The 25,480-nt window shown below is 37.8% G+C and overlaps 1 protein-coding gene across 1 annotated transcript in view; it reads right to left on the bottom strand.

The window, feature by feature from the left end:
* Window positions 1-975: 975 nt before the first annotated feature.
* The window catches only part of CBX5 (chromobox 5), a 42,376-nt gene continuing 17,871 nt past the window's right edge, over window positions 976-25,480 (bottom strand). Inside the window, exons 2-5 of the mRNA XM_015818264.1 lie at window positions 19,946-20,123; window positions 15,511-15,694; window positions 7,770-7,867; window positions 976-4,009 (exon numbers count right to left, since the gene is read on the bottom strand). Coding sequence (XP_015673750.1) covers window positions 3,859-4,009; window positions 7,770-7,867; window positions 15,511-15,694; window positions 19,946-20,082 — 570 coding nt within the window. The 5' untranslated portion in view covers window positions 20,083-20,123 and the 3' untranslated portion in view covers window positions 976-3,858. The remainder of the gene's footprint in view (window positions 4,010-7,769; window positions 7,868-15,510; window positions 15,695-19,945; window positions 20,124-25,480) is intronic.

The following is a 25,480-nucleotide window of genomic DNA, read 5'->3' as shown; positions in this document are numbered from 1 at the left end:
TTTATGACTTATGGACTTCAACTCCCAGAATTCCTCAGCCAGGCATGCAAAATACTGTATTTAGCCAAGTGTTTTTTAATTCTCCCAGAAAGATGTTACTTAAAAGCTTAAATTATTGCCAACACATTTCTTGCCATCTTTATCCCTGAACTTCACATGTATTTTTCTACAATCCCCTTAAGACAGGGAATGGCGGTGGTTTGTCCCTCCTCTGACTCCTTCCAGATACTCTATTCTTTCGTTCCATTCTTCCATCCCCACCCAGTTTGGTTTACCATTGTTCTTTCTAGTGTTAATTCCCCTTTACTCCATTGCCACTATTTTTGTGATTTGCTGGAAGAAAATGGTCTCATGAATGCATATATCCTTTTGTTTGCAGAATGGTGGACTTGTATTACACAGAAATCATTTAATTTTAGAAATGGGTACCTTGTTTTATAGGCAATTATTTTTAATCATTAATTATTCAATTTATTTTTTGTCCTGGTCTTGTCCTTGTTGGGGGATGGGTTCTGGTCAATGTATGTTTCACAAAAGCACATGTATGTGCAATAGGGAAAACCTTCAGAACTGCTTTCTGCTGGAGTTAGCAATTTGTAGGTAGGTAGGTATGTAGTAAGCTGCACAAACTTGAATATTGTATTTATTTTTCTCTGTTCTTTTCTTGAAGGAGCTAGAATTCAGAATAGTCTTCCTTTTAGGGAGATGTGGAGCATCCAGGTGCTTTTATGTTTTGCTTCATTTTAGACAGATGGCTATTAATAAATTGTCATCTCTACTGCTTTTATCCTTGATAGTAGTCATACAATACATAATAATTTGACCTCCTCAGCTGTCATACAGAAATTAGAGAATTCCAAGGGAGTGGGGGCAGGATAACTAGTATTCTGTGAAGTATAATGGATGAAAGGGATATTTTTCTCATTTGAGAGTCACATGCAAAAATCAGAACCTGAGGCTGACTAAAAAAAAAACCCCTCAAGTAATTATTTATTCAACGTGTAAGTGGTACAAATCACATGCAAACAAACTGTTAAATCCATATAGCTTCCCAAATCCTGTTTTGCAACTGCTGTCCTCTTCCAGCTCATGTGATTCAGAGATGAATGAAAATACCACCACCCCCCACACTGAAGAACTAATGCAGTAAAAAATTAAGTTCAGTGGGATTCAAGAGCAATAGCTGGCCATTAGCCAAACGCAGCAGCTATGTTTCTGTCTGTGTATGACAGCTTTCAAATGGAATCAGAAATGCAATGCTAATGCCCAATCTATAGTCTGAACTTTCACATATCTCTTTTGTTGAAAATGACTGTACCAAATAATAAGTGTAGAAAAGAAATATTTCTATTAATTTATGTTCTTTTTGCAGCAGTGCATTTCTTTCAACAAAATCCCCTTCAAATTAAATCTTAAAGGCAAACCTGCCTCAAAACCACTGAAAGATGGGACTGGTTGCAAAATAGGTTCTTAAACTACATACATGGAATGATATCATGAGTCAAACAAATTAGAATACATGTTTCATAAATGTTTTATCTTGATGTGGTTGACGTAAGTACACCTATCAATTTAATCAAAGGAAATCCACCAAAACAAAAATGCCCACACTTTTCTGATGCTGGGCATTTAGCAAGATATGGGGCTTAATGACATATGAATCATTAATTGTGTCACAGATGTAATCCATGTCATACTACATCATATCATGCCCTGTTGCAATTCCTGACAGATTATTAGCAGGATGCAGAATGCATAAATGGAAGGATGGCAACCTACTTCATCTGCTTGCTAAACAAAAGGAAAGAAATTCAACAATGCAGAAATGAAGTAAGTAGTGGTGGGATTTTCTGATCAAGCATGGGTAGCACATCTCTTCTCACTATAAAAGCAAAACAAAACAGTATGAGTACTGCTAAGGTAGCAGAGACCAAAGAGCATGAATTCAGATTCTGAAATAAATGATAAGGACCAAGGTCCATTTTAAAGTAGCCTGCACCATATTATTTCAGTAATGATCCAAGCTCCTATCAAATCTTACTAGTATGGAGGACCCTTCTATTAGGAGATATCCAGAAACTGCAGTAAGAGACTGGCACCTTTCAAAACTGATGCAGCCAAGTGAGTCTGCAGCAGTGAAACTTGAAAATGAAATCCCGTTACCCTGTCCTGAAGCCGAAGAACAAGATGGAAAGCCACTGCTGAAATAACATTTGTAAGGATCAACATTCCAAACCAGGGACAGACAAATGTGTGACCCTCCAGATGTTCTTGAACTCCCATTTCCCATCCAGCATAGTCAGTGATGAAGCACAATTGGATTTGCAATCCAAAACGGCCTTGTATTCTGTAACATGGTATTTCTAGCTAAATTGCTAATAAATGTATTTTATCTGTGGAATTCCTTTCACTATGTATTTTAACTGTCAATTGTTCAGAATAAAAATGCCAGCCTGGGACTTTTGCATTTTCTGAGCGGTTCTAGCCATGCAGCCAGAGATAACTATGCTCAGCTGGCAATTTTCTCTGAAAATATACTTGAATACTTATTCTGAAAATAACAGATTGACATACTAGAATGCAAAAGCAGAGGATATGGTGGGGAAGTCTTTAAAGAAACAACTAAGATCTCAGAAACAAATTGAATTAGAATTTTGGAACCAGAGTTTGGATTAAGGAATTAAGTTTCCAAGTATGACACTATGTTTGGCTGATCTACTTACCTACATAACACAAAGGCCCTATTTGTGCAACATGAATGATCCAGTTCTCTTTAAGCCAGTTAATTCACACTGGCACACTCAGGGCACATGATCCCAAATGACAGAGATGATCATTCAGTGACACTGTATTTAGTCCTCACAGGAAGCATCACTTTCTTTCTTACTTCATGCTGTACCCTCCATTCCCTGGGAAAGTAAATCGAGTTGCCACAATGCAATTAAGGTTGGTGTCACTGCAGATTCATGGAGTTACACATCCCAACTGTATCTGCTCACTTTTCAGACATACACCTGGAGTGCAATGAATGAAAAATCAAAACGACTATAGAAATGGAAGGCCCACAGAAGCTCTATTTTTATAGGGCTTCTCTAGGACTACATGTTGATCACAGTTGTTAAAAGAGGGAGTGAATTCTCTAGCAAATAGGGGGGGGGGAATTTGTTGCCATTATAGGTTATAGGTCAACTAACTCAATTTTTGGAGTACACACAACATGATTAATTAGATACCCTTATAATCTAACTAAACATGTCATGCAAATAGCACCAGTAATAAGGTAAGAGACATGAGAAGGAACAAGAGGAGTAAAATGAGAAGGGACAGGTTCAAAAGATGCTATCCTTGCCAACTAATTTCTACTTGTTCTCCAAAAGGTAACTGTTTTGAGCTGAAGTTAGAAAATTAGGGTGAAAATGGCTACCTAGCATCTTTGAATGCAATTCAAGCAACATGTTAGCAATTTTGAAATAAACTTGGGTCTGTCCTGAATTCGGGGAGCTCCTGCCATTTTTAAATCAGTAACAATGATGGTTAACAATTCTCTAACATAGAACATGATAATGCAGAACTAAATAGCCAGGCAAGAAGAAAAGGCTGGAGGCTCCGAGGGAGCTTTAAAAACAAAAACCATTATTGTTATTTATGATGAGGTGATAGAAGAACACACACGGCATGTCAATCTCCTGGAGGGAAACCAAACGTGACTCACACCATTTATGTTATGACTAAACCAACCAATATCAACATTTCTCCTGTCGAGCACAGTAATAAGCACATTTCCATGGATGCATTTGGGCAGAGGGAAAGGGATGGCGGATATGTACAATTCTGGATGGACAGAGAACCCCAGCCACTTTAGCTTTTCACTGCTTCCCGCTCTTTGTTTTCAGCATCTTCGGGGTATGCATGCCAGGTCAGTCTCTCTTCATAAAATGCTATCACAATTTGAGGGCACTTCACATTGGCTTCTTTTGCTAGAACCAGATCAGCCTCATCTGTGTCTTTCCTAAAGAGAAACAAGCAACAAAAGGAGCACTGGTCACTAACTGGTTAAGCAAAAACATTCCATCCAAAAGGAGGTACAATAAAAAATAAACAAGGGTTTAGGTACCTATTTTATAATGGAAACAGCACCAACAGCAGACACCAGGAAACAGGTATCTGAACTGCCAATTAACTTGGGATTATGATGGGAGGCAGGTATTGTAAAGTTTTCGATACCCATTGATTTTATGAATTTTAGTTACACTTGCTGCATATCATATAATTTGTATGTTTCAATATGAATATGCTACTGCTTTAATCAGCAACTGCTCCTTCTGGACAATTCATTTATGGACACATACTGCCAGCAGTTTCTTTTGTCCTAGTTGCTAACTAGATGACACTGCTGGTCCAGTGGATCCAATCCTTTGAAACTGATGAACCTAATGCTGCAGAAAGTTGGCTGGTTTCGTAACTGCTATTAACATTCAAAAAGAAATCTCATTGCATCCTCTATATCAGGGTAGGCAACCTTGGCTCTTTTATGACTCGTGGACTTCAACTCCCAGAATTCCTGAGCCAGCCATGCTGAGGGGAAAGGGAGAGGTTTCCAAGCTGAGCCATGCTGGCTCAGGAATTCTGGGAGTTGAAGTCCACGAGTCCTAAAAGAGCCAAGGTTGCCTACCCCTGGCTCTATACTGCTGTAGAGAAACATAGGGAGATACCTCCTCTTTAACTGTTTACAGGAGCTTTCCATTTTCAAGTAAGATGCCAAAATAAAATCAATCTGTCAAAATCTATCTTTAAAAAAATATGTTCACTAACATTATGCCTCTGATTAACTAAACTGAACGTTTTAATGGCACATTTTTAGTGCAAATGAGTTGAAGACAGCAAGCCTCTTTTTGAAAGGCATACCCATTTTCCAGAGGCATTATTTTAAAGAGGCACCCATCTTTGGAAACTTTTATTCAATTTTGCCCAGTTTCACGAAGAGATACCATAAAGATATTCAAGGACAGAAAAGTACACTAAATGTTTACAATGCCGCACATTCCCCAGGGCATTCCCGCAGATATCCAAATTTCATTTTGTTGATCAATCATATGGCCTTGGACTGTGCCTTTATGCAAAGTCTCTACAGATATTTTAAAGACTTAGTTTCTATTTTAAAATCTTAATATGAAGTCATATAAAATGAAAAAGTTCTACAGATAAATGAAAAACTTTCAAAAACATTAAGCAAACCAAACAGAAAAGTAAAATATAAGGTTGCCTTAAGGAATAAGAATAGGCAATAGCAAATAATGCAGTCCATGGTGTTAACTAATGGCACATAAAAAAGAAAACCACAAAAATGTCTCCTGAAGGACCATCCAAACACATTTTCTATGGTTTGCTTTTGATTTATTTAAGAACTTTGAGGAAACTTATACCAATTTTATGTTTCAGAAAAAGTCAATACAGAAGTTGATGGCATGGAATAAATTCATAATGCAGACTGGGTCCCTTCCATCTGCCCTCAACTATAACTTCCACAATCCCTGCCAATATGCTACTGTAGGGAATATCTGGGTGACACCTGGATGAGGAATTCTAATGGAAAAAGCATCAGTTGGTTTATTAGTTTTGTTTGTTGTTCAGTGCCACTCACAGCTTCCCTACCTGCTTAACTACCATTCAAGGAATAGTAGTACTGATTAAGGCAGTAAACTTTAATTAATGGCACTCAACTAAATATTTCGTTAAAATTAATCTTTACCCATTTAATTACATGGGCACAAATGACGAACACACATTCTGAGACAAGAATTCTTGTCTAACAGGATGCCCCATAACTATGCCAGCAATTCTGTTAAAAGAAATTAGAGGATGATTTTTTAAAAAATATGTTCTCCAACATTAGTACTTATAACCTGTAATGGAAAAGCTTTTACAATCATCATCAGTAACTAAGACTAATAGTGCTCAATGGCAATCAATACAAATATGTTTAAGCCAAGATTTTACAATTGTTCCTTGCTGTTTTTTTTTAAAAAGCAATAAGTACAGTATTTCATATTCCAACAGAGCTGAAAATATAGCTTTTCTTACAGCTAAAGGTTACTGCTTATTAAATTTGCAAACAATTGCTTTCTGATAACATTCTCATTAGAAAATCTGATTTTCACTGGGCTTTCTCTAGAGCAAATGTAATAGGACTGCAACCTTAATTCAATAACTGAGTTAAAGAGCCAACATAGCTAATATGTATTACTAATAAACATAGAGCACATCAATTTCAAAGGTAAGATTAAAAAAATAATCTAATGCACAACACAGAATTAATTACAATTAGTATAGCTGAACTTTGCAATCTGTTCTAAGAATATTCTGTATTAGATATTAATTCCACTGTTTAGGAGATTAGGCTCTTTTGAACTAGCTAATTTACTGGTCTGAGTGCAAATGCACTCTTAAGGGATAATTTGGTCCTGGCCTATAAACCCTAGGTTTGAATCTAAACCTGAGCCAAGTCTCATTCTTTTAAATTCAGTTCTTTTATAAATCAGTAAAAGCAATCTAACTCACTAGAACGTGAAAACTTTTCTATAGTAATTACTGTAATTCTTATATACAGTAAGTACAGCAAACAGCTTTATATATTCAGGATACTGTCTAAAATATTACTCTGCTATTAGTTTACTGAATACATTTCTTGTCCTTCAGAATTCAGATCAGCTGACAGCAATAACCCTAGACATTCAAACAGTAAGCATTTTAGATCTTACTTTGATCAATAATATGGGAATTGAAAATTAGGGCCTCAAAAGTATACAATCACTACTAAATTATAATTGCAATTCAGGTGATGTAACAGGAGTGGCCCATTTCAGGAATGGTGACCATTTAGAGGATAATTCGGTAAACCTGTTTGCATTCACTCACAGCCCCCAGCGTTTGGTCGCATAACAAAAGAAAACGCGATGGTGGAAAACTACCAAGCCCTTTAGTCTTTGCTCTTCTTCCTTCCCTCCCCCCCCTCCTTTTCTGAAGAGCGGCCTGCAGCTGGATCCCCGCCCCCACTCTATCTTGCGAGGAGGAGCAGCAGCCCCATCCATCTCAGCCCAGCCAGCTTTAGAGACAGGAAAGGAGGACAAGGGCTTATTTTCTCCCGTGCCTTGTGGTGGGGGAAGACCTGCTCTTCTAAGATGGAATCTTGATGGGAGTCGGGGATGAGGAAAATTGGGGGGGGGGGGGGAGGAAAGGCAATTTTCTTAAAGGCAGCTATGCTATAACCTCTGTCTGGCTGATAAACCAGGCTCTGCTCTTTGTCTCGGCTTCTGCTGGGGGAGGGGCAGCTGCTGCATAGGCAGCCCAGCCAACTCTCTCTCTCTGCTGCCTGCCTGTCTGTCTGCAGAGAGGCTTCCCGCCGAGATAAGCCCAGGAACAAAAACAAGAGGCAAGTCAAAACCTTTCCAGAAGGATTTCCTGTGCTCTCTCTACTTTGGGGGACAAGGAGGGAGACAGTAAATTTGCCTTCCTTTAAGCAAAACCCATATGACTTGTAAGCTCAGGGTGGACTGCATTTATAAAGCAGAAGCTTAACAGCCACTCCAGGGAGAACAAAGCCCAGCCAACGAACTGCCATTGAGCCATTAAGCCATGGTGCCTCCCGCAAGAGGGTTAATTTATCTGGTTATTTCACAAAGGAAGAAAAATGCAGTTATCGGACAACGGGATTTGTTATTTATTTATTTATTTTTTTATTTTAAAAAAAATTAAGAATAAAGCACACTCACCATTTCATTAGGAACATTAAATCTCCGCAGGAGTCTGTGGCTCCGATGATTTTTTCTGGCTCCAATCCTCTTTCAAAGCCCCTGGCAATATCGGTGCTCTGAGGGGAGAGAAAGTGAGAGGGAAAAAAAAGAGTTAAAATATTCCTATTCCTTAGCCATTTGTTAGCCTCCTCAACCATGAAGCAGAGGCTTTCCAGGGCCACTCGGAAGCAGGTGATAAACAGATGCCATACGTGGCGTGATTGTAATTAGCAGCCGAGGAGGCCTTAATATCTTTTCTGCCTGTATTATTAATCTTTGCACTCTCCCTTCACCACACGTCGGGAGAGGGAGAGAGACCGTCGAGGTGAAGGAAAGAAGCCTAAAAGGCGGGGAAGGGGACGGGGGGGGGGGGGAAAAGACCCGAAGTCGCCATGAAAATGAACTAAGAAAGCAATGGGGGCAGATTGAGGGAATTAAGTCATCTTGCCTTTGCAGCAGCTGCTGCAGCAGCAGCCATTCGCGATTTCCAAAGCTCCCCATCCCTGCTACGCCTCCCCCGCTCCAGAGCGCACCACCTCTATGGGCTCTCACAGTCCTCGAGGTCTTTGTGCCGGTGGTGCCGTCGATGGGTGTGTCCCATTCATGCAGAAGGGGGGGAGATTTTTTGGTTGGTTGTTGTTGCAACCGAGAGCTTAAGTCTCCGGGGGCCCCCAGACAAGGGTCAATCGGCTCCCTCTGCACATACCATCTGAAGGCTGGTAACAGCTTTCAGTCACTGCAAGCCTGGAGCGAGAAGCGTTCCCCCTGCTTTGCAGCAGCAGCAGCAGCACCACCACCACCACCGCACGCTATTCTGCTAGAGATCCACACATTTGTTGCTCGCACATACTGCCTAGCAGATGCAGCTATGCAGACCCAAGCATGTCAGAGGCAGACAGGCTGGCTTTTTTTTTTTTTTTTTTTGTAAGTACTAAAAGCCAGTTGCAAAGTGAGAAAGAAGGAAAAGGAAAAGCATCGCATTACAATAACCTAAGACAATAAGTGAAAGAAAAGAAACTGCAACAAAATTGAACCAACTCATTTAATTGATTGGTACAACCCACAGGCAGGCAGGCAGGCAGGAATTTCCCAACTGCAATCTGTTGCAAAAGAAAGCCATCAAAAGTATTTAAGCACTCTCCTTTTAAATTTTTCAAAAATGTCTAATATTAGGGGCAGGATTTTTTTTAAACCTCAAAAAAAAAGCAAGTTAACTTTAAGATATGAATTGGTCTTAACCTCCCAAGACATGTATGATGATGGTAGGAAAAATGGAGAACTTGATGCAGAATTAAAATTAAAAAAAACAACAATTATGTATCTAGATTCAGCAGAAATGGGTACCTACAATCCTCCAATAGCTCCAAGATACAGCTAAACCACAACTCCCAGCATTCCTTTCTACTGGCCAAGAGAGCTGGAGTTACTGGGAGTTGTAGTTTAGCATTTTACATGGCCGGCTATAGCTTCCCCCATTCAATTTAGATAAATAGGCACGTGAAATGAGCTTCTGAACATTTTAAAAATATCTAATTCCTTAAAGTACCAGCAACCATTAAAATTAGTATAGCCTTAAAGATTGCTACTACATCACTCAGCAAGTTGGTAGAACAAATTCTTTAAGACTTACATACAAATTAGCCAGAGCAGTAATTGGATAATGGGCTGACTAAATTATATTACTTTATAAATTTCTGTATTTTCAGCAGGATTTGTAACTATCATTAAGATTTGGTCCTGCACTGTGAGATTGTAGGCCACTACCCTGTGATTGCAGACAAGAGTTTTGTCTAAGCAAGCTTGTAAACATATTTAGCAATTTTAGAAACTGCCTATTTTACTCACAACACGCAGACAACTTCTTTTCCCCTCTGATTACATTTGAAGGTTTTAACTGATAGTTTGGCATTTATAATATATGTTTGTATGTACATTTTATTAATGCCATTTTTGGATCTCCAAAAAGCAGATCATGCAACTTTTAATTTAAAACACTTGAGCAGAAGGGAATGCTGATATTCCCTTTGGTAAATATTCCCATAGCCAAATTCCATTATTGAAAATAAATTTAGTAAGTTAAAGATTCCACACCTTTGCCTACATTCTGCTCCTGTGCCCCAAACCTGCTGTGGGAAATCACCCCCCCCCCCCGAGAAGGAAATATTAAAAGGACAGAATATTATATTTCCTCAAAGGATCTTAAAGAGGCAGAAAAGCATGCCCAGTTTTCTTAATAGCCCGAAGTCTCCCTCCCCCAAGCAGAAACCAGCTCTATAGAAATGCAGATGTAATAATCCATTCAGAAAGGCTGGAGCCAGGAAGCTAGAAGCTTAGGAAGACAAAGACACTAAAATCTACATACCCCACCCAAACTCTAAGACAGGACATAATAGAATTAACCCACAGATGCCAAAGGGGCACACTCAGACTCAGGTCAAAGTACATGACACAGGAAATACAAAGCCTCAAACAGGAACAGGAAACAACTCCAAACAAAAGCCTAAGAGGGTATAAAAACCCACTACTCCCTACTACATGCACTCACTCTCTTCTTTTCTTCCAGAGCCATCTTTCTGTCTGGCTCCCCTCTTCAATAAACTACAACCTTCTTTCTAAAGCAATCGCCATGCTGTTTATTCCCGGCTTGGACTGGACCCTGATGAAGACTTTTCCTTCAACACTGCCTTACATATAAAATATATAAAATGAAATCTATGCTGGAAGACAGAGATAGCCCTTCATTAGGGCTCCTCAAAAGGCTTGCAACTGGTCAGGTAGGTCAGGTAGAGAAAAAACAAACAGTTAAAACCACCACCAACAACAATACTTCAAATAAATACTCTGCTTTGAGTATAGTGCAAATAGCACTGCAGAATTTTGAGATACCATAATGTTTTTATAAAAGTCCTTTTTACAAGCTTCACTGTATTTCTTTCCCTAAGGAATACAGGAGGCTGAGGTACAATCAACAAAGCCACACATTATACACATACACAACATTTAGTAAACTATCAAATGTGCACAATCAGAATTGATCACTCTTCTACCAATAGAGTTTCTCAAAACCCTAAACTGATATCTTGTGATATAGTTTCGATGGCTGGATCAAAGTAGCACGGGATAATAATGTAAAAGATTTGTTTTTCAGGGATGGATCTAGATATTGAATATGTTTTTTCCTATTCATCCAGGCAAAAGTGTATCTTGTCCTAAAAACAGCACAAATATCCTCATACTGTAATAACCTTGCAAAGTATATTAGACAAGATAAATGTCAATGCTGCTAACATCGGATGTTCTTGCTTGACAAAGTATGAAGATGCAGATATTTTCTATTTAACCTGTGTATTACTTTTAGAGTTAAAATTAGATAGTTGATGGAAGGGAGGGGGGAAGAATGTACTTGGGGACTAGTTAGTCATAATAATATTTCAGTAGAGTATTTTTCAAGGTTAGTTGTAACAAGAGATAATGGGAGAGAAAGTTCACACTTCAAACTAATTGGAGAATGTGATTAATGACTGTTAAATGAAGGAGTGAGTTATGCTTTGTTACACTGTGCTGGGGGAGGAAAATTCAGATTTTGGCTTCACTATGTACGTGCCAAAGCTATGTAGCAAATTAAAAGATTCTTTAAGGCAGTGTTTCTCAACCTTGACAATTTTAAGGCATGTGGACTTCAATTCCCAGAATTCCACAGCCAGCATTGCTGGCTGTGGAATTCTGGGAGTTGAAGTCCACATGCCTTAAAATTGTCAAGGTTGAGAAACACTGCTTTAAGGTAAACAATGCATCAAAGTTCTTTGAAGAGCTTCTTCTTTCGGAACCATGACAATAAAGAGAATTGAATATAAGCATCCACCTAGCCAAAACTTAAGACTTTTCTTCTAAGCTAATATTGCCTTGCGCTCCTGGTTCTTGTGCTATCTAAGTTTCCAATTCCATAACTCACGATTGCTTTTTTTAGATACTTCAGTGATCAGTGTATTTGTGGGGATATGGTAATGTGTGGGAAGAATTTTCCAGAAAATGACATCTAAGGGAAATCCACTGTTGCTCTACTAAAACTGAGGTAGCCTTCTGTTGTAGGAAAAAGTTCTGAAAAGAAACACTGGTAAATGAGAAAAATCCTGAGCTACAAATAGTATCAGACACTGCTATCTAGGTGCCAACCCAAGCGCAGGAGGGGAATAGGAAATAGGGATAAGAGAACTTGAGAAACAGAAACTGTGGCAAGCAGCTACTGTACCTTCTCAACTCTGATTCTGCAATCCCAGTGTAATAAAATAATAGTGGATAGCTCACCCTGTCTATTGAACTACTCAAAAACAGCAAATAACGCAAATCTGTCCATTATTGCACCACTTACTTTTCCTTTCAATTCTGATGTTACAGTCCCCAATGCCCTAAGCCAGCAGCAGATGGTTCAAACCCGTCTTTCTACTCAAAAATAGCAGGTAACTGTAAACTGGAAAGCAATGCAGCACCAGTCCATTTTAGATTGGTTCATTTGATGGTGGCCTCTTTCCCATCTTTATAACATACCCTCTCAAGATCAGCCAGAAATAACTACTCAGGCTACTAAGGGGAGCATCAATGGGGTGATTGGACATTGTACTTTTTAGGATGAACACTATCACTGAACAATGATAGAATAGAATAGAATAGAATAGAATAGAACTGGAATGGACCTTGGAGGTCTTCTAGTCCATCCCCCTGCTCGAGCAGGAGAACCTATACCATTTCAGACAAGTGACTGTCTAGTCTCTTCTTAAAAATCTCCAGTGATGGAGTGCCCACAATATCTGAAGGCAATCTGTTCCACTGGTTAATGAATGGGATAAATGAATGGGCAAAAGTAACAGAGGGGGGAAGAAGAATTCTGAAGTTAATTAAACCTCTCCTCTAAGGCTCAAATTAAACTTTTTAAGAATGAGTGATTATGAACAATATAAGAATGTTTGGGAAATATAGCAAAGTGAGCTTGATCTTTCTTTTCCTTCTCTTGTTCCAGGCAAAACCTCACTCTAAATTGCCCTCAGCCCTGCAGTGATTGAGTGATTAGTGCAGTGTTTCTCAACCTGAACAACCTGAAGATGTGTGGACTTCAATTCCCAGAACTCCTCAGCCAGCCATGAATATTAGGGTAAAGCCAAGGTTATCTTATATAAGATATAACACAGCAAGGAATGTGCTACTGAAAAGACGTTTTGCTAACTAGCCTCAGGTTCAAGTTTCTTTATCACACCTAAGTACTAGAGAAGATGCCTACATAAGAATAGCAGTTAATTAAATTTCTGACTTACAAGAAAAGGAGCAAAAAATGCCTTGTAATAGACATTATCAGAGCAAAGTGAGCTCAACTATCTATGCACATTTTTTCCAGAAATACCATATATCAAATAGTGCACATATTGGCCATAGGAAGAATGTATACAAAGAACACAGTGCTCAGAAACACATCTGATCAGCAATAACTTCACTGCCAATCTATGATTCCCAGTAGCTCTCTGCTGTTGTACAGCCTCCTCAGAAGGCTAATTTATGGGTTGAATGTATATTTAGGATATTAACTGCTATTGGTCAATAACAATGATTAAATACCATGAAGAAGTCAGGAACATTTAGCCTTGAGAAGACTGAGTGAGAATAATGAAAGCATACTTCAAAAACATGGAATGATATTTATTTATTAATCAAATTTTTGCACTGCCCATCTCACCTACATGACTCGGTAATATCATGCAAGAGTCTTCTTAGGACACTAAATTTAAGTTAAAAGTCATTGAATGGAATGTTCAACTAAATGTTAGGAAAAACACTCTAAAGGCAAAAATGATAATGGAAGCAACTATCCAGATGTTATGGACTCCCATTCACTGGATGTTTTGAAGCAGAAGCTAAAAAGGCATTTGTTTTCATTTGGATTTCTGCACTTAACAGGAAATTAGGCCTCTATGAATCCCTGCTATGCATTGTTCTAATCAACTTGCTCTAAAAAAACAGAGGCACCATCTTGAACAGGGAACCATGGCAACCTAAAATGTTAGAGAACTGAAGTAGCTCTGGCAGGAAACAAATCACTCATTTCACAATGGACAGATTTACTTCCCACATTTTAAGGAAAATCATAATGGTTTATAAAACTGCAATCCAAATACACTAATAATAATCTGCAGGATATGAAATGTGTGACCTTATTACCCCTCAAGATTTCATCAAGGGATAACAGTAGAGTGCACATTTGAATCTCTAGTGACTTAGTCATAATTTTATACAAGCACAGCCATAAAGGGCAGGGCATTTTTTCCCCAAGTAGGACTATAAAAAAAGTAACAAACATAGAATTACAGACGATTTTTCTCTTCCAGAGGGGGAATGGCAAGACATAAAATGCCACTCATAAGATCCTCGTTTATACAATTTTCCCAGATTCACAGTGTCCTGTAAAGATGTGTTTTGATAATCTGGCAAGTGGGTGACCATATAACTTGAATAAATGAATGCATAAATATAATGTATATTTAGGTTATCATTACAATTGGTAAGGCCTACTCAACTGAAAGTTTACATGCATGTACATGTACAATTAAAACCAGTACAACCAGTACAACGCTTAAAAACAACATGAGAAAACATAATAGGTGGAAACATCACAACCAAAACCAACAGTAAGCATCACATGGGCACACCATCAATCTGTCCCATAGCTTGTGAAAAAAGCCATATATTTAAAGAATATTGCAGGGTCAGGAAGTCCAAACCCCCAGAAGGATACTATTCCAAACGGCAAGTACCATGACAGAGAAGGCACACTTCCTAAGATAAAGCAACTGAGAAATCTCCATTGCACTAAATTCAGTGTAGCATCAGAACCCCAAGACAGATTCCTGATGAATCTCATCTGCTCTGAATATCCTATAATTTCAGCACCAAAGGTTTCAGCACCATTTGGCTACACACTTTTTTCAAGAGATTCCTAAATTACAGATTTTCAAAGCTCATCCTTCTAAAGCAGGCATGTCAAACTCGCGATGTCACCTGACGTCCCACGACGTATCAGGACTTCCCCCCCCCCCATTGCTGGCAATGGGGTGGGTGCAGTTTTGGCATGACACATCTGGCCGGCGGGCCAGCAGTTTGACATGCCTGTTCTAAAGAGACAAAAGTTGCAAGAAGTTGAAGCAAACTAAAAATAATAAAAGGGAAGAACCTATCTAGGCAGAAGTCTTTAGCCTCGTGCATTCTTTGTTTATTGTCACAATTAGGAATCTTGCTTCAGCCAGCCTTTCAACTGATAAATTGCATTTCTTCAGATCTTAATTTACTCTACATAGTGCCCTGTTTGATTGTTAATCTTTATTATATTTTAAAGGTTGTAATTACTTTAGTGTTTTTTTTTCTTTACAATGGTAAAGTAAATAGTGGCAGCAATTAGTTTAAAATACAGTGTTTAGAATACAATTACTTTAGAATATAGTGGTGGCAATTAGTTCATCCTATTTTACAAGATAGTTTTACACAAGAGGCATATAAAAATTAACAGAAATGAAGTAGGGGCTTTATTTTGAAACGGTATTTTTTCACTCCTGATATTATTTGAAAATCCAAATTGAAGTTTTCTGTCCAAATTTTAAAACACAGAAAGCGCTGCCTATACAAGAATGCCAAACAGAAATTGTCATAAAATGAGGAAAGGACCTTCAAGCAGGATACTCACCTCTCTCTTCTTTTTGGTTTTGATCTCTTCATTGTTGTTGGCAAGGCTAGACTTCCGCTTGGTGCCCTCTGATTTCTCCCGAGGCTTGTTTTCACCTTCCTTCATTTTTTTGTATTTTTTCATAAACTCAGCAATTAGTTCAGGGCAATCAAGGTTCTTTTCAGGTTCCCAGGTATTATGCTCCCTGACACAACAAGAGATGGGCAACAGTGGGGGGGAAAGGAGAATAACAAACAGAAGAAAAATTGAAGACATTCCCACTCAGTGATCACAAACATCAACTGAGAAGTGAGAGAAGTCATAATTCATAATCAGTGTATGAAAGAACAATTCCTTTTTTTCCAGGAGTTCATGACAAAACAATACAATTATTTCTCATGTTTATTGAAAACCAGATTTGGTATAAAACTCATACTATCGAATTGAGAATTCCACGCACATGGAATACGAGACAGAACAAGAAAAAATATAATAATAAAATAGGCTAAAATGTTAACTATAATATATAGATAGACCAATGGGAAAATATGTGGTTGAAAGCGTTAAAATTTACATTATGTTCTAATCTTAAAGGGACTTTTTATAAATGATGTATCATTGATATTTGTGACTGGAGAAATTGTCTTGAGTATATATATATACACTTCAAATCTTTGTTGGAAATGTGAATAACATGAAGGAATATTTTATCATGCCCGGTGGATGTGTAAAAAAGCTAAAAAAAATTGGATACAAATAATACAGGTAATCCTCAACACTACAGTTAGACCAGAATTTCCATTGCTAAATAAAATGAGCCCCACCTGATTTTACAACCATTTTTACATGGTGTTAAGCAAATTACTATAGTTAAGTGAATCTTGGTCATTAAGCTCATCCAGCTTCCCCTATTGATTTTGCTTGTTGAAAGCCAGCTGGGAAGGTTGCAGATGCTAATCAACATGGCCCCAAGGCAATGCAACCATCCTAAATACATGCTGGTTTCCAAGCACCTGAATTTAGATCGTATAACTATTTGGATGATGTTTAACAGTCGTAAGTGCAAGAATTGGTTGTAGGTCACTTTTTGCAATGCTGTTGTTAACTTTGAATGGTTGCTAAGCAAATGGTTGCAAGTCAAAGACAACCTGTACACTAATTCAGAATATTTTAAAAGTTAATTTTATGTTCTTTTAAACTTCTAATAAAAAAATTATGTACATATATATATAAAGGATGAATTCTAATTGTAGAGTTTGTCTTTGCTTCAAAAATATGTATTAAGGCGCTTAAGAAATTTGTTCTATTTCTCTACCATCTCATTCCTGCATAAGGCTGTTATTTACAAATCAGTTTTGATACTTTGATATAAAAAACATCTTATTATAGAAATGCATATTCTAAGAATGAGTTTCACAAATGGAACATATCCAGGCAAAGGGCATTTTCCCAAATATTAGGTGGATTTCCTGTACACCAGACCAGCATGACATTTAAAATGCAAAGTATTTGTTAGAAGACAGCCTTATCTTACACATTAGGTTTCTTAAGATAGTAATTAAGATATTAAATAAATACTAATATATAACATTATAATAATCCTTTATTAAAGCCAATTAAAACCTTGTGGCAGCAAACTAATGTTTGAGGCTCAAAGAAACACCTTATCCAGGCTAGAAGAAATTAAAGAAATCCACTCAAAGAAAAAAGACATGATAGGGTAAAGGAAAAAAAATCTCACAGGTTAATTAGGCTAATTTGTGTCCAATATATAGATCACATATGCTAAATAAAGATCATAGCAAAATACCATATATATAAAAGCATCTTCAGAATAATAAAAACAATTAAACTTATATGCCACCCAAGTCCCAGCAAGTCTGGGAGGATTAATAAGCAACAGCTTTTTTACCTCGATAACAGAGTAAGACCTCAGTATGTCTGATTAACTGAAATATTGCACTCTCCCCCCCCCAACCAAATATAGGTAGTTTCTCCTTTTTTGCTGTGATATCAGAGGGACCTGCTGCTTCAGTTGCTGCACAGTAGGTCAATATCTCAATATTGGCTTGATGGATTTGCCTTCCTATAATAAGTAGTGTGCATCCATTTAAATATCTCATCCTCAAATCTGAATCTTGTACATTATGATTCTATAAACAGATAACCTAGTTTGATCTTTTGGAACTGTAAAACTACCTGGCAGAACCCAGGTCAATAAACCAGGATACAAATACATATGAATACATACAATCACAAAAATCCTTTGAGAGCAATTATTTTGGAGTTAAGTGAGAATGTTCATCTTGGGTGCTTAAAATACCGCCATTATTCTGCCTATCTTGCTCTGATACATTCAACTGGGCAGTTACCTATTCTTTTAAGTCCCATTACATAATCCTGGAAATTCTGCTTGGCCCATCTTGGCTTCACAGATTGTCAGGCATTATCTTGCAGTTTTCAACTTACTTTAATCGCTATAGCTAGAAAGGTCCTTTAAAAAAGTGAAAACGGAAATATCTAAGATGCCGTTTAACACCCAATACCAAAATTCTGTGCCTGAATTATTTATTTATAGCGTTCCAGGAGCTTACAAAATTTCCACATGGTGCAATAGAGATATAATTAATTAAAATGGCAATTCAATTAAATCTCAATTTAATTTGATGTTTAAAACAATGTTAAATTTATTGAATATGATGCCATGATAAAACTTAATCCCTAAGGCCTGTCAAAAGAGCCATGCCTCTGCCTGCTTCTGAAAGGGGCAAGGTATGCTAAAGGAAGGAGCTGCTACAGAGAACACCCATCACTAGGCCCTCTCCCTGCAGTACTTCCTGATAGGTTGGGAACGCCTAGCAAGCATTTCTTTATTGTTTGGGTAGGAGGATAGAAACAGTTGGGAAAAGGTACTACCTAAGATGCCCAGTTTTGAGCTATTATAAGGCTTTGTAGGTAATTATCAGTTTTGAATTGCACTTGGAAACTTACTGGTAACCAGTGCAGCTCCTGCCATAGAGGCAGTTTTGTGACTGACTCGGCATCCATGTTGTGTGAAGCTTCCACACAGTCCTCAAGGGCAGCCCCGAGTACAACAGGTCATAGTAATCTTATTTGGAGATGAGAAGGGCATGAAATCATCTTCAGTGCACTGTGTTCCAAGGAAGCTGCACTGATGAACCAACTGAAACTGTGCAAAAGCCCTTCTTGGTCATGGTCTTCGCCTGGTCTTTGACCAGTAGCCATTCACAAACACAAACTGATTGCAATCGTGTGCTTGGCCCAAAAATTGCACTTAGCACAAAGATGGTGCAATCCTGGAATCAGACATTCTCTGAAACAGTAACTACTCTGTCTTGTTTGGGTTGTACTGGAGCTTGTTTTTCTCCAGACTGTGACTGCCTCCAGACATCAGGTCATGACTTCGATCTTTCTCCTAGTATGCCTAGGGTAGAGAACTACAATCACTTATAGATGATCCTTTGCTCCAAACCAACAGATAATCTCTCCCAGTGGTTTCATATAGATGTTGAATAGGGGAAAGGACTCAACTAGGGACCCCATACAGAATTGCCTAGAAGTCTGACCTCTTTCCCTCCAGTCAACATCTGGACACCTCGGGTAGGAGTGGAACCATTACAACATCATGCCTCCAACTCTCACCCCTTGCAGGCAATCCAGAAGGACCGTGATCGACGGTATCAAAGGCTACTAAGGATGGTCACATCCAAAACTCACTGTAGGACAGCCGTAAGAGTGACCAACTTGCTTCCATCCAATGCCCAGGTCTGAACCCAAACTACCAAGGGTTAAGATAATCTACCCTCCAAAGCCTTCTGCAAGTGCAGCACCACCACTTAATCAAAAAAGAAAGATGATGTTTGTCTAATTTTGCTGTTATCTAAACTTGTCTCTTAAGGAAGTTCTTCTTTATGGGCTTCTAGGATTTCCCCTTCTCTCAAAAGAGTTATTGATTACAGCCTGGATCCTACTTCTAAGTCCCCTTTTTGACTGCTTTTATTAGCCAAGTGGGGCAAAGGTCCAGTCCACAATGGGGAAGCTAAGATCACAGAATTAATTATTGCAGAATTAATATATTATAGTGTGGAGTGGAGGGAATTAACTTTTTTTTTCTCCATGCAGCCTTTTAAGCAACTGTGCTGGTGAATAACTCAAGTGGAACTACCAACTCTGTGAAGTGAGAGAGGGAACGCAGATGCCAGTATTTCCAAAACACATTTTAATGTCCCAGGCTTTGCCTCATGACCCACTTGTTTAAATGGATGCACGCCACTCTTATTTGGAGTGAGCAAAGCAAGCTCCCACCTGTGGGGTTTACCTTCCTCCTTTAAGGGAAAGCTTGAAAAACGGCAATGGATTTTTAATTTGAAACACTGCCTGGAGCTCTGTTACCAAGAAAGATCAAAGCCCACGTCAGAAGGAAAGTTGGACTTACTCAGAGAATCCTTTCCACTTGAGAAGATACTCCACTTGACCCTTCACAACACGCCTGTCTAGAACCTTCTCCACAACATATTCCTCCTCCTCTTCAGAGGACGAACTATCTGCTGTCCTCTTGTTTCTTTTTCCCATAGCGCAGAAGTTGTACCTAATGCACCAAGGCTACCCAATTCCTGCAAATCGGAAGTGAAATGTTAATTGGTGGTAACTGCAAACCGGTTTCTGTTTCCATAAATCTCATGCTAAACATCCATCCATATAGTACACATCTCAAAGAACTCATGTCTGATTAACTAACATTCATTGTTTACGAGGAAATCTGGAAGCATATTTTAGAGAATTTCTATATGAAGGAGAAATAAACAGTTAACACTTTTCTTCCATGTTCTCCTTTTAAGATGGTTGATACAAGCATAATAATCCACAAAGCCACATACAATGTTAAAGCTACCTATATTCAGCTGAAATATCAACTGTTTTGATAGTAGTTGCTAAGGACTATACAGTTGTACTAATTGATATAATTTATAACATCCCCCAAAAAACTATCTCATAAAAAATCCACAATAACATTAGTCCACAACTCATTAAATATCAATTTTTATTTATTGTAGATCTGATTGGAATTCAACAAATTGAGTATTGTTTTCATTTTAAATACAAAATTCTTTGTAGATAAACAATGAGTATATCTAAATCAAAGCCCAATCTTCTACATTTATTAGTATATTCCTAGGCCCTATTTATTTAAATTCTACCTTTCCTCTAAAAAGTGTTTTAACATAGGTATCAATTATTTAAAATGAATGACTGAAACCAAGAAAGTCTTGTCCTTGCCTGTGTCCACATATATTTATTCGGCAGTATCTTATTCTTAAAATGAATGGTAATTTCACATACATTTTAAATGAATAATTCATATAACGCTTCTAGAAAACAAAATGATTGTCATCTGCGATGTACAAAGGACCTGTAAGACTGTTTAAAAATCTCAAATTTAAATGTTTAAAAGTTTGAGAAGTGTAAAAATCTTCTCAAGCAGAGGGAGCATCCTGATTATGATTCCCCCCTCCATCTTCCCTACTTTAATGTTAAGTGCATGAAGAAATGTACCTCCCACTTTTTTCACCTTTAGCACTTTTTACAGGTCTTCTTGAAAACAAATCAGAATGAAACTTTGTTAAGTCACTGAATGAATTCAGATTTTTTTACTTCACCTTCGAGCAGAATTAAAATTTTCCAATTTAGCTTACTTTGCCTCAGGATCCAGGTTCCACCAAATCCAATATATATTCACAGAAAACTCTGATGAACTTGCAGGGATTACTAAAGTTATGCTTTTAGAATAATGTTGAACATAAAAAAACATGTTTTTGTGCTTTCTAATAATCACTGTATATGTATTCAGTATAAAGGTTTCCAGATACTAAGGCAATATTTCACTTCCTGGAAGTAAGAACCAATGAACTCATTTGTACTTACTTTGGAACACAGTACAAAGATAAATTTGCACTCTAAGTAACTTAGTTGAGGAAAGAAAAGCCAGAAAGTATGTCAAGTTGGAATTTACAAGAAGTTACCATTGTAACAGGTATTGTATTTACTTGATAGTCTACATCCTGTTTTTCAAAAGTTCAAGAGGGCTTCCATGGGGATTGCACTTCATTTCATCTCCACAACAATCTTGTGAGATGGATTAGTCTGAACGTGACTGGCCCAAAGTTACCCAGTAATTTTCCATGGCTAAAAGTGGATTTGAACCTGGATCTCCTTGATCAAAGTCCAATACATTAACCATTATACTATAGTGTGATGCACAGAAAATATACATTTGCTTGTATTGCTAGATTCCCCTTATTACTCATGTTACAGAAGCATATAAACATTATACTTGGTGGTATAGTGACTAGGGAAAGGGGTCATTCTGGCAATATTAGAAATGTGGATGGAAAGTGGATTTCAAAAAGGAAGATCTAGGAATTTAAAAAAAAGGGGGGGGGGGAGACAGAAATGACACTTTTCACAGCAAGAGTGTCCCCTGACATGAAATATTTAAATCTTTGCTTCAACGGTAATTGGATATTTACTTTGTTTAAAAAAAACCCTTCAAATATTGCTCTACTTGTACAGTTAAAAGATAAACACATTATCTTAAATCTACATCTTTCCATTGTAAAAAGAAACATACACATACATAATAGGTTTTTTATATTCATAGCAGTTAGAGAATGCATTTGTTAATTAGGTAATTTAGTGGACGTATTGATAGATAAAATTAAATTTGAAAAAATGCCATACAAATAAGTGAAAGTTTGATTCAAAAGTGAGGTTGAAAGACTAAATAACTGAAATGATTGATTCTTCTTATGACCTAGAGTCCCACTGCTACAGCTACAATAATCTGGAATGCAGTGATGTTGTGTTCACGGATCAGTAGTTAAAAATTCTGTCACAGCTACTTATAAAAAGGCATTATTTTTCCAGCAATTTATAACTTAGCTATAAACATTCACCACAGTTTGAAATATTGGCTTACAAGGACTCAGCTCTGAATGAATGCTAATATTCTGCCCTTCAAAGAAACATGTGGAGTTGATTGATTACGTGCTCTTAGTGAGCACATAGCTAGACTTCTTCCAAGATGATCTGTCTCCAATCTGGCTCTTCAGGTCTTCCAAGAGTAAAAAATCAATTACCTGTACCATATGAGTTACCAGACTGCAAGGGGGAAGGGGAATAATTATACTTTCCTTGGGCAATTATAAATTACACTCCCAGTTTTAAATAATTTGAATGTAATAGATGATTAGTTCATAAACACTATTCAGCTTTGCTTGGTGCAGAGCTTTAAAAAACTTATTAATTACATCATTTTCATTAATATAATTACACAATACTGAAATAAAATTATGTCATTTAAACTGCTTTATTAACAATGGTAATTTTATTTTGTATTTTATTTCTAAACAGATTTTGTCCATCCATTGTCTAAGACCAAAATGAAATTCTGTGAATTGTTTCTAAGGTCTTTTAAACTAAGTTCTGGAAATCTCTGTTTTACTATACTTCCAGAAGACTGAAACCATTAAATATTACAGGGAGGGAGCACAGGGTAAGGACATTTATATTTAAACCATTATTTTATTTATTAGTGACCCCAAGTATGAGTTCCAATTCAAAGCACTGATGATGTGTCTGCAAAAAAACGAACAAGCTCAGAAAGTACCAAGGACCCCTCAACTTGAAGTCTTTAAACTTTTGCAATCTATAACAATGTGGTGCTAAACTCCATTTATTTCTGAACAAGAGTTTAATATTTTCACATTTAATAGACTGCATTTAAATTGTCTTAACCAAGTCTATCTACTCTGCAAAATACTATTAACCTAGAGATCAACAAAAGAAATTTAAAAAGCAATCTCCTTGTGGTGACCAAGCAGCACTGAATGACACTCACTTTGGCAAACATAATTAAAGAGAAACAATGACAAATAAACCTTGATATGCACTTATGTTTATTTGCTCACAAATTGTCTAAAACCTTTTAATTCTTTGTAATAAGGTTAAAAGGAGTATTTCCCTGCTTGTTGAAACATCTGTTCACAACCAGTCACCGTTAAATGTCTCAAGCTGCAATAAACCAACCTATATACCGTGTTAACCCAAAAGTAAGACCTACCCCAAAAATAAGCCCTAGCTTGATATTTGGGGGTGGGCCTAATATAAGCCCTAGATTTGGGGTGAGGTGTACCCTAAAAATCAAGCTAGGGCGGAGGTGGGGAGGGTGGAGCTGCCCCACACGTCCCAACACCCACTTTCCATTGCAGCCTGCCTCTCCTCGCCAGCCCACTTCTTCTGCAGTGTCCCCCAGCCTGCATTTCGCCGTCAAAGGCCTTTCTGGAAGGCCTCTGCAGCCGAGAATTGAGCTATGGATTGAATCCATAGCTCAGTTCTTGGCTGCAGAGGCCTTCCGGAAAGGCCTCTGATGGTGAAATGCAAGCCGGAGCTCCATTCTCAGCTGCAGAGGTATTTCCTTCAGCCACAGAAGAAGTGGGCCAGCTGGGTGGGTCTGTGAGTGCCGCCACCACGAGGTAAGACCCCCCCACCAAATAAGACCTAATGCCTCTTTTGGAGGCAAAAAAATAAAATAAAATAAGACCGGGTCTTATTTTCAGGGAAACACAATATATATACAGGGTTTAGATTTCATGTAAGTTTGAGCAACGTAAAAACATAAATGTAGAAAGAATGTTGTAACTAAACTGTATTAAACCAGTGGAAGACAGCACAAGTACAGCATAGGTGGCACCTTGCTCAATAGTAGTAACTGTGAGAGGGACCTCGGAGTCCTAGTGGACAATCACCTAAATATGAGCCAGCAGTGTGCTGCAGCTGCCAAAAAGGCCAACACAGTGCTAGGCTGCATTAACAGAGGGATAGAATCAAGATCACGTGAAGTGTTAATACCACTTTACAATGCCTTGNATTAACCAGTGGAACAACCTGCCTCCAGAAGCGGTGAATGCTCCAACACTGGAAGTTTTTAAGAAGAGACTGGACAGCCATTTGTCCGAAATGGTATAGGGTTTCCTGCCTGAGCAGGGGGTTGGACTAGATGACCTTCAAGGTCCCTTCCAACTTTACTATTATTATTATTATTATTATATTATCTACAACTAACATTCTAGTTACCTAGGAGTTCAGATGAATATGTTTGTGATTTATCCTAGCAAATATCTTTAGACCATGTAAAATGGATAAGAACTCAGTATTTATTTATTTACAGAATGTATATGGCTGCTGGTTCAACTTGAACAATATGACTCAAAGTGGCTTACAACTCACCCAAACAACAATAAACAATAAAATTAATGACAGGCAAGCTGATTCATATTCATACTATTTCAGAGTCATTTTGTTACGAGATGGGTGGCAAATAAGTTTAATAAATAAATTTCCTGATGGAAACTTACTCAGGCCCCAACACTCTGGGTAGTCATATTTTTAAGCCATTTCTAAACAGAGCCAACTGAAAAATGGGAAAGATTTGGCTCTTAACATGTGGCACTGTTTTACTGAAGAGACCCAAAGCATGCCCACTCTATTAAAATGAAAGGGACAAGCAGATGTCTTTAGGAAGAGGTAATCACAAAAAATAACCCAATCCTTTGCCCAATAGGACTTTTTAAGTATAATCAGCACCTTAAATTACACCTGGAAGCTATTAGACAGCCACTGTAGCTTACATTACATGGGTAAGCAAAGGTGTGCCCATAACTACCCACTGATAGATTCTGCACCAACTATAGCTTTCAGGTGGTCTTTAGAGGAAGCTGTCCTGACCCAAAGAAATTAGAGACAGGAAAGTCTTATATTTTTATTAAATAGGTTTTCAAACAGAACTCTAATGGCAAACAGTTCGAATTGAGGGCAGCTAAGGAGTTGAGGAACATGATGAGATAAATGGAGAGTTGTCACCAACAAATCTATGAGGCATATGATTCCCCTTCTATAGTGCTGGCATGACCTG

The sequence above is a fragment of the Protobothrops mucrosquamatus genome, unplaced genomic scaffold (assembly GCF_001527695.2).
Source record: "Protobothrops mucrosquamatus isolate PMUCROS unplaced genomic scaffold, P.Mucros_1.0 scaffold710, whole genome shotgun sequence".
Taxonomy (NCBI): domain Eukaryota; kingdom Metazoa; phylum Chordata; class Lepidosauria; order Squamata; family Viperidae; genus Protobothrops; species Protobothrops mucrosquamatus.
The sequence above is the reverse complement of the archived record's forward strand: the minus strand, read 5'-3'. Positions and strand labels throughout refer to the sequence as shown.